General features: G+C 37.7%; 1 protein-coding gene across 1 annotated transcript in view; it reads right to left on the bottom strand.

Moving 5' to 3' along the window:
- Positions 1-2638: 2638 nt before the first annotated feature.
- Positions 2639-15615, bottom strand: part of LOC309477270 (uncharacterized protein) — a gene marked incomplete at its 5' end in the record, with an annotated part of 53621 nt that continues 40644 nt past the window's right edge. Inside the window, 2 exons of the mRNA XM_082140467.1 lie at positions 2639-2911; positions 5335-6622. Of these exons, the coding sequence (XP_081996593.1) occupies positions 2887-2911; positions 5335-6622 (1313 nt within the window). The 3' untranslated portion in view covers positions 2639-2886. The remainder of the gene's footprint in view (positions 2912-5334; positions 6623-15615) is intronic.

Genomic DNA, 15615 nt, shown 5'->3' with positions numbered 1-15615 from the left:
ACTAATTGTTGGTGATTTTAATATACACATCGATAATGAAAAAGATGCATTGGGATTGGCATTTAAAGACATTGTAAACTCAATTGGAGTTAGACAACACGTGTCAGGACCTACTCATCGTCGTAATCATACTCTAGATCTAATATTATCACACGGAATAGATGTTGATGCCGTTAAAAATTCTGCAGCAGAGCGATGACATCTCAGATCATTATCTAGTCTCGTGTAAATTACATTTAGCCAAGGCTGCAAAGCCGACTCCGTGTTTCAAATATGTTAGAACTATCACTTCTGCCACTAAAGATTGCTTTATTAATAATCTTCCTGATCAGTTTCATCATCTCAGCATCCCGGATTGCTAAGAACAACTTGATATTGCAACAGAAACTTTTAACTCTCTCTTTTCCAGCACTTTAGACACAGTTGCTCCGTTGCGCTTAAAGAAGATTAAAGAAAATAGTCCAACGCCGTGGTACAACGAGCACACTTGGGCCCTTAAGAGAGCAGCCAGAAAAATGGAGCGCAACTGGAAGAAAACAAAACTAGAGGTATTTCGCATTTCATGGAAGGAGAGCTCGATTACTTACAGAGAGGCTTTAAAAGCTGCTAGATCTGCTTATTTTTCAACCCTATTAGAAGAAAATAAACATAATCCTAGGTATTTATTTGAAACGGTGGCTAAACTAACGAAAAAGAAAGCTTCAAGCACCGAAGTTTCCAAGCAACATAGCAGTAATGATTTTATGAACTTCTTCACTTATAAGATTGATAATATCAGGGACAAAATTATAACTATGCAACCGTCTACTACAGTATCGCATCAGGCAGTGCATTGTAGTCTCCCTGAGGAAAAATTTGATTCATTCGTTGCTATTGGAGAGCAAGAATTTACTAAACTCGTTAAATCATCTAAATCGACAACATGTATGCTAGACCCTATACCGACTAAGCTACTGAAAGAGATGCTCCCAGAGGTCATAGATCCTCTTCTTAATATCATTAATTCGTCTTTGTCTCTAGGATACGTACCAAAAACCTTTAAGCTGGCTATGATTAAACCGCTTGTTAAAAAAACGCAACTTGATCCTACAGAATTAGTCAATTACAGGCCGATCTCGAATCTACCTTTTCTGTCAAAGATATTAGAAAAGGCAGTATCCTCACAACTGTGTTCCTTTCTTGAAAGAAATGATATCTGCGAGGATTTCCAGTCTGGATTTAGACCGTACCATAGTACCGAGACAGCTCTCGTTAGAGTCACAAATGATTTGCTTTTATCATCCGATCGTGGTTGTATCTCTCTATTAGTGTTACTTGATCTTAGTGCGGCATTTGACACCATTGACCACAACACTCTTTTAAATAGATTCGAACATTATGTTGGCATTAGTGGAATTACACTAGCATGGTTTAAATCATACTTATCTGACCGTTATCAGTTTGTAGCAGTAAATTAAGAGATATCTTATCGATCACAAGTTCAGTATGGCGTACCACAAGGCTCAGTACTAGGACCGTTGCTGTACACTCTGTACATGCTACCATTAGGAGATATCATTAGGAGGCATGGCATTAGTTTTCACTGTTATGCTGACGATACTCAGCTTTATATTTCTTCAAAACCTAACGAAACTTACCAATTCACAAAATTAACGGAATGCATAGCAGATATAAAAAATTGGATGACTCGTAATTTCCTACTTCTAAATTCTGAAAAAACAGAGATTCTAATTATTGGACAAAAAACTTCCTCACGTAGTAACCTAGAATACTGTCTAACACTTGATGGCTGCTCTGTTAAGTCTTCGTCGTCGGTTAGGAACCTGGGTGTGCTCTTTGATACCAATCTTTCATTTGAAAGTCACGTGTCTAGTATCTGTAAAACCGCATTTTTCCATCTTAAAAATATATCTAAATTACGCCATATGCTCTCATTGACAAATGCGGAACAATTAGTTCATGCGTTCATGACCTCAAGGCTAGATTATTGTAATGCTCTACTGGGTGGTTGCCCTGCACGCTTAATTAACAAACTACAGCTGGTCCAAAACGCAGCAGCTCGAGTTCTTACCAGAACCAGGAAGTATGACCATATTAGCCCAGTTCTGTCAACACTGCACTGTTGACTCCCTATTAAACATCGTATACATTTTTAAATATTGCTGATTACTTACAAAGCACTAAATGGTTTAGCTCCGCAGTACTTGAGCGAGCTCTTAACGCATTATAGTCCTTCACGTCTATTGCGATCTCAAAATTCCGGCCAGTTAATAATACCTAGAATATCAAAATCGACTGCTGGCGGTAGATCCTTCTCCTTTTTAGCACCAAAACTTTGGACAGGAAATATACAGTTTTCTACCATCTTACTGATAATCAAGCGTAGCATCAGTGGTCCTGGCAGAAATGTTTCTTTAGTCATTCAGCAGTCCTACAGCCTGAACCGTAATCCACCCTTACAACAGTATGACATTTTGAATGAAAAATGCGTAGGAAGTTGGAACCCTGTTTCTCCTTGCTGTTACTGTCTTTTCATTCAATGACTGTTGTGGAGATTCTTTGTATTAAAGAACATGAAAGAACAAACGTTGATTAAATAATCAGTTCACAAACTATATATTTTTTATTGAACGATCTTTTAATATTAGTCCAATATTACAATAAATTAATCAATTCAAGTGTAATTATGACTTTCCTTTTTTATACTATTACAAAACATTTCCAGTGAATTAAATTTATAAAACAGCAACATATCACAAAAAATAGGTGTTTTTTAGGTGCTTTAATTTTTTTCTTTTAGACAGGAGACGTTGAACTTGAATGTGCTTCCCATTAAACCAGGCCCAAGGCCATGGGTCGCCTGGTCAAATGTCTGCCAGTTCTTCCTTAAATACCCGAAGTGTAGGTCTTCCTGCAAATTAAATACATAAAGATTTGTTTCAATGCACACTGACAGTCATAAAAAAATGTAAACTGTATTTCAACTGCAGGCTTCAGTTTTGGATATTGAAAAATTAACATCCTCATTTTCAAATACATTTTCTGCGCAGCTCAAACGAGTAGCGTGGGTTCACTCAGCCAGAGAGCGAATTTGTTTGTTTTTTGCATTGGTCTGTCCTGACAAATTAAGACATTTCTGTTGGTTAATGGATATCAATCAATCAACAAAGTGTCCTGTGCTCACCACACACCGGCTATAGGTGGAGAGGAGAGATTTGGCTATAGGGCATAGAAAAAAAAAAACGTTTGGGTCCGGTTGGTTGTCAGTTGAGGTCATGGGTCAATTTATTCATGTTCAATGTTGTTATCAATAGAGATACGCGGATGGGGTATTAGTTCATCTGCAACCGCATTACAAAACTCATCATCCGCACCAACGTTTTTTGACCAAATTTCAAAGCCGCACCCGCCCGCCATCCGCAGATTGTTTTGCGGTCTATGGACGATGCAATGCTCTGCTGATGCGAGCCGCAAGAAAGTCCTTGTCTGTTCTAGAAAGGATGCAGCAAAGATATTTAATGCTAATGTATGAGGCATAGGCCTACGCTGAGTTTCATTCATTTACGATGAGATGTGCTCTAGTTCACAATGCAATGCAAGTGAACACGGCGTGCCGGCGCCTCCATGTCACGGTTATTATATTGTCTGCTATATTTGCTTTTTATTTATTAAATACATGGAATTGGTTGATGAAACATTTATAAAATTAAGATACAATTTGTACAAAACAGAATTCGTTTTAAAGAAAGGCTTTTAACAATGCAATGCAAGTGAATGCGCACCGCCGCCTCCATGTCATGGTTATTATATTGTCTGCTATATTTGCTTTTTATTTATTAATTTATTAAATATTAAATAATTTATTAAAATTAAGATACAATTAAAAAAAAAAACGAAATTCGTTTTAAAGAAAGGCTTTCTACAAAACAAAACTTAATTAAGTGGTAAAAACCATGTCTCCTGATATATTGCGCATCTTATGATCCTATCTTTTATTACAATTGTTTTTGAGCTAAAATGTAATACACATCATATAGGCTATATACACACTGTATATGTTTCTTTTATCAAACATGTTTGGGGACAGTCAAGGGGTAATTAAACTGCACAATCAGTTATCGGTAATGATATGTTGTTTATTATTGCAAATGTTTATTGCAAATGTTTATTGCTAATGTTTATTAATGCAAATGTTTATTGCTAATGATTATTATTGCAAATGTTTATTGCTAATGTTTATTATTGCAAATGTTTTTCATTTGTTTAATAAATCTCATAATAATGGCACATCACTATATCATAGTCATAGCTTTTATTTCTATCTCAAATGATTGGCGGTCGTTCAGGGGGTATTTGGCAAAGAATCAAATACAGTTGGAAACGACGTAGACCATTAATAACACAGACTGTTAACAATTGTTTTGAATTAGTATTTAAACATTCTCTATGATAAAAAAAAATGTTTGTAAAAAATATTTTAATTACACGGTTTTGGCGGTTATAGAGTTCTAATGACGGTGTTCAACTACAGTATACCATCTGTCTCACGGTTAGCCTAAATGATTATTCTTTTTTTAATTGTACTTTACAGTAGCGATGGATACTCTATTTTTTCATAGCATAGCCTACCTGTACTACATGTACTCTATCACCTTGTCCCAGCATGTTACACACACACACACACACACACACACACACACTGTTCAGCTCGTCTATTTTGGTCTGTACAACTTTCGGCGGGGGCAAATGAGTAACGCCCGTTTCACACATTCTCTGAGTTTGCAGTGCGTATATCCATGTTAACAGGTTCGAGCTTTCACGCCCGTTTCACACATACTCCGTTTGCAGTGCGTATGCGGTGCGTGTTGCACTGCGTATGCAGTGTGAAAGCTCTAACCTGTTAACATGGGTACGGAAAAAAATACGCAACGCATACGCATTGCAAATGGAGTATGTGTGAAACGGGCGTCACACACTCCACGCAGATGCGGAAAGTGTCGCCTTTGTAAGTGACGACAACGATGTGTGAAAGACCGTGTAGCTGCCTCATTTGTTAGCATTGCTAGAGGACAACAGGCATCTTGCATCGCAAGAGTGCTATACAAAAACGGTGCTGTACAAAAACGTTAATTATAGTTCGCGTCAAAGATTTTTATGTGTATTTATTTAATTTGTATTATTTCTTCCCCAAGCTCATAAAATAAATTTGGGTCGCACATAAATTGACTGGGTCAGTCGGAAACCAACAAAAAAAATGTTTATGCCTAGGGTGACGTGTGGCTAACTTACAAAGAAGAGACTTTGTTTCTCAGCACATGCCAGTAAACTACTTACCGTGATCTCAGACTGTGTTGATGTGGTTTCTCCACTGCATGGATCTTCATGTGTCGCTTCAGGTGAATTTTAAAAGAGAAACTCTTTCTACACTGATCACACGTGTGTAGTTTCTCTCCAGTGTGGATCCTCTCATGTGATCTCAGATATGTTGACTGACTGAATCTCTTGTTACAGTGTGAACACTTGTAAGGTTTTTCTCCAGTGTGAATTCTCTGGTGCAGTTTTAAACCGTCCGCTGTAGTAAAAGTCTTCTCACACTCAAAGCACATGTACTCTCTCACACCAGTGTGAGTTTTCTCATGTTTATGTAAATATTGCAGCAGTGAAAAACTCTTTCTACACACAGAACATGAATGTGGCTTCTCCTTTGTATGAACTCTCAGGTGTTTCTTCAGGTCACTTTTAAAAGCAAAACTCTTTCCACACTGATCACACGTGTGCGGCTTCTCTCCAGTGTGGATCATCTCATGTCTTTTCAGATGTTCTGATCGACTGAATCTCTTGTCACAGTGTGAACACTTGTAAGGTTTTTCACCATTGTGGATCATCTCATGTGTTTTCAGATTTGCTGACTGACTAAATCTCTTGTCACAGTGTGAACACTTGTAAGGTTTTTCTCCAGTGTGAATTCTCTGGTGCTGTTTTAAATTGTCCGCTGTAGTAAAAGTCTTCTCACACTCAAAGCACATGTACTCTCTCACACCAGTGTGTATTTTCTCATGTGTATGTAAATATTGCTGCAGTGAAAAACTCTTTCCACACACCGAACATGAATGTGGCTTCTCCTTCATATGAACTCTCAGGTGTCTCTTCAGGTCTGATGCACTAAGAAATGTTTTGCAGCATTGATCACATGAGAACGGCTTCTCTCCGGTGTGGATCATCATGTGAACATTAAGGGATGATGATTGACTGAAACTCTTCTCACATTGATCACATGTGAACGGCTTCTCTCCGGTGTGGATCCTCATGTGAATCTCTAGACTTTGTTTGGTTGTGAAACTCTTCCCACACTGAGTGCAGGTGAAAGATTTCTTGGCTGTTCTTTTCTTTAAAAATGTCTTTTTAGTCTTTGAGCGACTCAGAGGTTTTCCTCCAGGTTTGACATGATGTTCCTCCTTCACTTCACTCAGTTCTTCACTCTCCTTCTTCACTTCACTCAGTTCTTCACTCTCCTCCTCCACTTCACTCAGTTCTTCACTCTCCTCCTTCACTTCACTCAGTTCTTCACTCTCCACCTTCACTTCACTCAGTTCTTCACTCTCCTCCTTCACTTCCATCGGGTCTGACAGGAAAGAAACAAATATTACATTTAATTTTCAGTGCATCAAAATAATTCAAAGAGAGGAATATAAAGTGAAGGACATGAAAGTGAGCCCTGATGTAATAGTAGAAAGTAGACAACTGTTATAAAATATTATGATAATTTGATGCCTCTTTATAAATTGATTATATTCAAATTGATTATATATTATATTATATAAATTTATCTTCCAATTATTATCTTTATAACATTATAGGCACGAATCCCATGTTTCTTTAGCAAGAACTATTAAATTGATCAATGACACAATTATCTAACATATTAACATTAAAATATACAATACTGCCATGTTTTGACACCAACTTTGAGATTGATATTTATTTGACTAAAAACATTTTAATTATTAATGGCCGTTCACACTAGACTTTTCTTTGCACTGAGTTCCAGAGTTTTGCACGGGTTCGGGAACCCGATGGGTGACCCGCAAATTTTGCTCAAACGGGTGAAAAATATCCAACTGTGTCGGACACGGGTGCGAGTCGGCACCATTCTCCAGTCGGCACGCGAGTCGGTTCTGACAACATTCTGACAACATGTATGTTAGACCCAATGCTGCATTTGATACTATTGACCACAGCATCCTTTTAAATAGAAATTGAAAATTATGTTGGCATTAGTGGAATTGCACTAGCATGGTTTAAATCATACTTATCTGACCATTATCAGTTTGTAGCAGTAAATGAAGAGATGTCTTATCGATCACTAGTTCAGTATGGTGTACCACAATGCTCTGTACTAGGACCGTTGCTGTTCACTCTGTACATGCTACCCTTAGGAGATATCATTGGGAAGCATGGCATTAGCTTACCAATTCACAAAATTAATGCATAGCAGATATAAAAAACTGGATATCTAATTATTGGACAAAAAAAGTCCTCACGTAATAACCTCCATCGAGTGAAATACCGGAGTGAACATGGCTGTGAACGACTTTTGCAGATTATGTGAAGTAAATCTATGCATCCACGGTACAATCAGTGTCTACGTCGTCACGGCTCTCAGCCCGTCCTCTGTTCGTTGATTGGCCGGCTGTTTTCAGGCCGGAGGAAAACGGAAAGCTATTACGCTGTCTCAGACTGAGTACAGAAGCAAAATGAAATTGAGCGGAAGTACGAATTCTGATGTAGTCAGGCTAGCACAACTCATAGCGATTGGTCTCTCAACTGAGGTTGTTGAGACCATCCTAAGCTCCAGAGCTCCAGCTACGAAGAAAAGATATGCACTAAAGTGGAGAGTTTTTACTTCCTGGTGCCACCAGCATCAGCGGGATCCAGTTAACTGTTCTGTAAACACAGTACTTGAGTTTCTGCAAGATCGCTTTGCATCAGGTTTATGTCCTTCCACCTTAAAGGTCTACGTGGCAGCCATTGAGGCTTTCCATGCCCCGGTGGGTGGTACATCTTTGGGTTAAGACCCCCTGGTCATACGTTTCCTTCGTGGCACCTTAAGGCTGAGGCCAGCAACTCGCACTAGGGTGCCGGCTTGGGACCTGGCAATAGTTTTGGAAGGCCTATCAGGGACTCCATTCAAGCCCCTAGATTCAGTCTCAGAAAAATGTCTGACTTTCAAGACCATCTTTCTTCTAGCTATTTCGTCCCTCAAAAGAGTCGGAGACCTTCAGGCCCTTTCGGTTTCTCCCACCTGCCTCGAGTATGCACCCAGGATGGTCAAGACATTCTTATACCCTAAGCAGGGATACGTCCCTAAGGTGCCGACCAATATTCCGAGGCCTATTGTGCTGCAGGCTTTCTGTCCTCCTCCGTTTGCTTCTTCGGACCAGGAAAAACTGAATCTCTTGTGTCCAGTGTGAGCACTGCATACTTATGTCCACAGGGCTGGCCCGTGGAGAAAATCAGATCAGTTGTTTGTCTGCTTTGGATCACCTAAGAAGGGTCTTCCAGCCTCTAAGCAGACAATCAGCAAGTGGATAGTTGAGGCTATCTCTCTTGCCTATGAGTCCTCTGGCCAGCCGTGCCTTTTGGTGGTTAGAGCTCATTCTACTAGGAGTATGGTGGCTTCTAAAGCCTTGTTATCAGGAGTTTCCCTTTAAGAGGTTTGTGATGCCAGACTGATCTCATGAAATGGCGTATGTATGACACGCCAATTCGATTTCCATTTTTGGCGTGCTATCAACACGCATAATCGCTTTTCAGCGTGTTTATCAACGCCGTTGACTTAACGTTACATTACTTAGTCTGTATATATAGATATGACCTACCCCAACTCCCTAAAAGTCCCTAAACCTACCCGTCACTGGGGTTAATCTTCCCACACCTAAACATACCCATTTTATGGACAATTTTAAAATGATAAAACGTAATGGACAGATATGTAGGAAAATGGCATTTTTATGAACAATATGGCATTAAAAGATAGTTTGAGCCACGAATCCTACCCCTAAACCTAACCATAACCATTTCTTAAAAGTACCTAGGCAACAATTATAAAGAAAAACAACAGACAGACGAGTATAATCACAATAATTTATTTATGGTTCCTATAGAACCATAATTATACTAACCTTACAACACAACATCGATTCAAAAAATACACCAATTTTATTAGCTTGATGTAATCCAAACCTTCAGAATCCATTATTATTTGCAAGAAAAAGATCCAAACTCAGCCCTTTATCCAGTAATCGTCATCTTGACCGTAAACGTCAAACCCCGCGCTTGTTATGAATTCAAATTAAAAAATTGCGCCCTCAAGAAGCGACAGGTTACTATGGTTACGGCAGTAATATCAAACGCTCATTGGCTCTCGTCTCGCCTGCTTCGTCACAGATTGCGTCATGCACATTCACATTTGAAATGAAGTGCGCACTGCCGCGCAGCCCTCAGCGAACCGAACCGAAGACGGATTAACGTTTTCATGGATTTGAATTAATAACTTAAATTCTGCTCTGTCTGTTACCTCATACAAAACCACTGCCAGAGAGGACTGCGACACATCGTCACATGAACAACTTTTGGTACCGATTTTGACATTTTCTCATTAAATAAATTATTGTGATTATACTTGTCTGTCTGTTGTTTTTCTTTATAATTGTAGCCTATAGTTTTAAGAAATGGTTATGATTAGATTTAGTGGTAGGATTAGCAAACGTCCGGGGATAATGGTACGTCTAAGATTCACGTCTGAGGCTGTTAAACTGTCTGTGACATCTACACGTTTTCCAAAGGGGACCAACATGATGATTTCACGTACATTTTGCTCCGTTTCGCTCGGACATTTAACAGCGTAGACATACACGCGGAAGATGACGGTTCGTTTCGGCGTGAACATACACGCGGATAGCTCAAAATGCGTATAGATAATAACACGCCACTTTTGACTTGAAAGTGGCGTGTATGTTTACGCAAAGTCATGATGTCATGTTGCAAGGTCTGAATGAACTCAACATATTCTCCTCATGCTCGCTACTGCTGCACTAAATGTTTATTTCAGAAGGAAGAAAAAGACGCACAAGTATCGCTGTGATCGATGAAAACAATACAGAAATGAGCCTGTCGCTTAATCAAACTGTATAAAGTGTGTGTGATGGTTGTGTAAATATGATAAATACCGTGAACTGCTCTCCTCACCTCAGAAGACTCGACGCTGAAACTCTCAATGATACCCCTTTTCCACCAAGGCAGAGCTGGTGCTGGTTCGGAGCCAGAGCCTAGTTTCAAATCGGTTCTTTGTTTTTCCACCGCCAAAGCACCAGCTCCGAACCAGTAAAACTGGTTCTTAAGTAGCACCAAATCATTGCAGGGTCTAGAACGGAGCCAAGAAAGAACCGCTTGCGTCAGAGGCTGGGGGCGGGGTTACCGTGGCCAACAAGACTGAAGAGAAACTTGTGACCGCCATTTTTAAATAGCAGCTAGTCGAGCTAATAGCAGCTCGATTATAATATCCGTCTATGTAAGTTACGGCGAGCTGCACGAACGCGTTGGATTCGCCGTGTTTGGATGCCGATTTATTTTCGCAAACCCATGAGCATCCATAGTAACGCAACGTCTATTATTGTTGATGCCTTGTTCGAGATGCATCGGAGCAGCGTGGACCGATCAGAGCTGCGGGAGTGTTTGGAGATCATACGACTCCTTGTGCTTTTTGATCGCTTTCGCAGTGCTTTGATTTCATGTGCTGATCGTTCTGCGAGAAGCCGATGCATCTCGAACAAGTCTGGTGTGTTTGTGTTTGGCGCTGCCGCTCTAGCGTTGCTGGGCAACATGATACGTATGCAGTGACGTAAGATATAGCTCTGTTGTGGCTCTCTGGCCGGTGGAAACGCAAACCGGTTCGTCAGTCGAACCAACTCCGAACTGGCAATAGCTCTAGCTCTGAACCAGCACCCGGTTCTTGTTGGTGGAAAAGGGGTATGAGGGAAGAGAGCGAGCGGTGACGTCCTCGGCCGCCAACGCACGCGCGTACGGGACACCCCCGCAGCCAATCAGGGCCACGCAGATTCAGCTTTACTAGTAGCCTTCCATTATTATTATTTTAGAACTGAAGTGACTCCAGTTACTAAAGGTGAAAGACGAGGCTGACTCCAGCTCCTTTTTCGCCAGTTCCTTATTCGTCGAACTATTCGTTCCACCTTAAAAATGTTGGATGGTTGTAAACCCCTCCCCCTCAGTGCTTTTGGCTGTATTTTTTAAAGGAACAGTTGTACGGGAATTATATGAGGCTGTGGACCAGGCAGCATTTTTCATTTAACAGTAAAAATATATACTCCTCTAAAAATTATCTTGTCTGCTTCTATAAATGGTGTAAGCTACGTGGTAAATTCAACCAGAGTACTTTTGTATTTAAGTTCCATTTCTTACTAAATGTATTTTAAAAGTATGGAGAAATTGAATGAGATTTAATGTTATGTGATTTTTGATATATATTTGAATTGAAAAAGTTTATTTGAACAATAAGACAAATTAAAAAACAACAATCAAACAATACAATCGATATTTACCACAAAAAAAGAAGAAAATTAAAAAAGAAGAAAAAAAAGAAAATACGTCCTTGTTCAAAAAGGAGTGGGAAGAAGCTAACGCTTATTCAATCCCACCCCCTTGCCACACACAATTAACTACCTTGTATGATATTACAATATCTATGGATTAATAATTAATAGTAGTAATTAATATAACAATAACAGTTACACCATTAATAGACTATCAATTTAATAATAATGTATTTAATAATAATGATATTAATAAACATCAATATCAAAAAAAAAATTCAATAACTAATCATTATCACTAACATTACCCCAATAACTATAATTAGTATAATAACAATGATGACAACAATAATCAGTGAAAATCACAACCCCTCATTTTTGTATCTTTCAAAGACCATATTCTTATATGATGATTTAAAAGAATGTATATTAGGAGATTGCCTATGTTCGTCCTTCATCCCATTCTGTGGAATTCATCCCATTCTGCATTTTTACCCCACATACAGACACACAAAAACTCTTCCTGGTGGTTCTGACCAGATGCATTTTAAATTTTGTGTCCCCCCGTAAATTATAATCCCCGTCTCTCTGGCTGAAAAGATTTTGGATATTGAGTGGTAGTAAATTCTTGCTAACTTTAAACTTGATCAGTGCTGTGTAATATTGAACCAGGTCCTGAAGTTTAAGTAATTTTGATTGTAAAAACAGAAAATTTGTACGAACCAAATACCCAGCTTTGTGTATGACACGGACTGCCCTTTTTTGCAATACTGACAGTGAGTATAGTGAATTTTTATAATTGTTTCCCCAGATCTCTATGCAATAAATGAAGTATGGAAGAACTAATGAGCAATACAAAATATGAAGTGAATTGTAATCTAAAAATTGCTTTATTTTATTTATAATTCCAACGTTCTTGGCGACTTTGTTTTGTATATGTCTGATATGGGGCTTCCAACTGAGTTTATTATCTATTATCACACCCAATACCTTAATTTCCTTTACATTTTCAATTATTATATTATCAATTTTAATATATTCATTATCATTATTTCTATTACCTTATTACCTTAGTTGTCTCTATATTCAGTGATAATTTGTTACTATCCATCCATTTTTTTACTTTGTTTAATTCATTATTTATAGTATAAATTACTTTACTATACTCATTTCCAGAATAAAGTATATTAGTATCATCAGCAAATAATATTAACTTTAGCAGTTTAGAAACTAGAAATATATCATTTATATAAATGTTAAATAATTTTGGACCCAAAATCGACCCCTGGGGGACCCCACAAGCAACCTCCATACACTCAGACTTATCTTCACCCATTTCCACAAACTGTTTTCTCCCAGATAGATAACTGGTAATCCAGTCCAGTGCCACTCCCCTAACACCATACAGCTGCAGTTTATTAATTAGTATTGAATGGTTTATTGTGTCAAATGCTTTTTTTAAATCTATAAAAACACCAACTGCATATTTACCTTGATCTAATGCATTTATTATTTCCTCATTTACTTCCATTAATGCGAGTGATGTTGTACTCTTTGCTCTGAATCCGTATTGACTCTGGTTAAGTATCTGATGTTTATTGAGGAAGTCTTCCAGTCTACTGTTAAAAAGTTTTTCCAAGATTTTTGAAAACTGTGAGAGGAGTGACACTGGTCTGTAGTTTGTATATAAGTGTTTGTTCCTTTGCTTGAATAATGGAATTACTTTTGCTGTTTTCATATTTTGTGGAAATGAGCCGGTTTGTAACGATAAATTACAAATATATGTTAATGGTTTTGAAATGCTGTCGATAACTCTTTTAACCAATGCCATATCAATATCATCACAGTCAGTAGAGAATTTATTATTACAATTTCTAACAATTGTCTTAACCTCCAACTCATCTACTGCCGAAAGAAAGATTGAGTGAGAGTTGTTCTTAATCAGTGTTCCAATCATGGTATCTCTTCCTTGATCTGAAATCCTTGCTGCCAATTCTGGTCCCACATTCACAAAAAATTTATTCATTCTATTAACTACGTTGTTCATATCATAATTATTATCATGGTTATCAATAAAATATTCTGGATATATAATTTTCTTTGTTCCACCTTTTCTTAGCTTGTTTAATATGTCCCAGACACCTCTTATACCATTTTTATTTTCATCTAACATTTTCCTATAATACATTTTTTTACTAGCTCTTACTATTTCAGTTCATTTGTTTTTATAGGTTTTATATCTATTTTCTGATTCTTTAGTTTTTAATTTAATAAATCTTCTATAAAGATGATTTTTCTTTTTACAAGCATTTTGTAATCCCTTACTTAGCCATGGACATTTTTTATATTTATAACTTTTGTTAATTACCTTAATTGGACAGCTTTTATTATATAATGATTTAAATATTTCAATAAATGTATTATATGCCATGTCAACATCTTCCTCTCTATAGACAATATTCCAATCTTGTGACATCAAGTCATTTCTTAGAGCAGTGATTGTTTCTTCTGTTCGTAATCTCTTATAAATGACTTTACCTGGTTTTCTTTGGTCTTTACTCTCATTAATCCCATTATTTACCTGAAAATATACAAATACAGGCAAGTGATCACTAATATCATTTACTAGTATGCCACTAACCATATTGAGTTCAATATTATTAGTAAATATGTTGTCTATTAAGGTTGCACAATGTGTTGTAATTCTCGTTGGTCTTGTGATTTTTGGGAACAGAGTTAAACTATACATCATATCTAAGAAATCTTCAGTTGGTTTATGTTGCTTGGACTTCATAAGATCTATATTAAAGTCTCCACAAATAAAAATATCCTTTTGGACAGATTTTGTAAACATCTTCTCTACACAGTTTTTAAAATTTTCGATATCTGATCCCGGTGCTCTATATAGGCAACTTACTAATATATTCCTTCTATTTTCCATTATAATCTCAATTGTTAAACCTTCCATCACCCCTTCTAGTGTTGTTGTCATATTCGGTATTAACTTACTTCTTAAGTTCTTATCGACATACAGAGCTACCCCTCCTCCATTTTTACTCTTTCTGTTTTGAATGTACATTTCATATCCATTTAGATCAAAGTCTGCATCTTTTCCATCACTAATCCATGTCTCCGGCTATGATCCTAAATGGGGTCTGAAATTGGTTCAAAAACTGTTGAATATTCTCAAAGTTGGCATAGAGACTCCTGCTATTAATGTGAATTATTGATAATGACTGATCTGTAGTTATAATTCCATTTAACTGATGTTCCTGATAATAAGAACACTCATTGTTGATATGATGGAAGTAGTAGAAGTAGTTTAACATTCTTATCTTCTTCATCAGATGAAGAAGAATATTTATCTAGAGTACTGGACATAAGGTGTGTTTAATATACAACAAAAGAAAAGGAAAACCAAAAGAGAAAACAGAACAACAACAACAAAAAAGAACAAAACAAAAAAAATCCGCCCAGTGAGTCGTTATGAGTAACATCATTTAAATTTTTCGAGCTCTTCAATATCTCTTATCAGTAAGACCTTTGCCTCTTCTGGTGTACCAAGTAGTTTTATCCACACCTTACAATTGTTTTATCCACACCAAACCTCATTGTTACAACGCGGACTGTTGAGCAGACGCGTCTCAAGCCTATTAGTGATCCAACGCTGCATACTCTTAAAGGTACGTCCGTGGATCACGGCTGAACGCGTCTTCTCCACACTCACTTATAAACAAACACTTTTTTTCGCCTATCGTGCGTCTACTCTACACCCCTACCACTAAAAAACCTCATAGTTACAACGCGGACTGTTGAGCAGACGCGTCTCAAGCCTATTAGTGATCCAACGCTGCATACTCTTAAAGGTTACGTCCGTGGATCACGGCTGAACGCGTCTTCTCCACACTCACAAACTTATAATATAAATTAGTATTAATATTGATAGCATCACTGGTAGCTTTGTTGCTAACTCACTGTCCATCTGTTAAAATGGCGAATATATCAG

Source organism: Leuciscus leuciscus, assembly GCF_965113295.1.
Source record: "Leuciscus leuciscus genome assembly, chromosome: 1".
Lineage (NCBI taxonomy): Eukaryota > Metazoa > Chordata > Actinopteri > Cypriniformes > Leuciscidae > Leuciscus > Leuciscus leuciscus.
The sequence above is the reverse complement of the archived record's forward strand: the minus strand, read 5'-3'. Positions and strand labels throughout refer to the sequence as shown.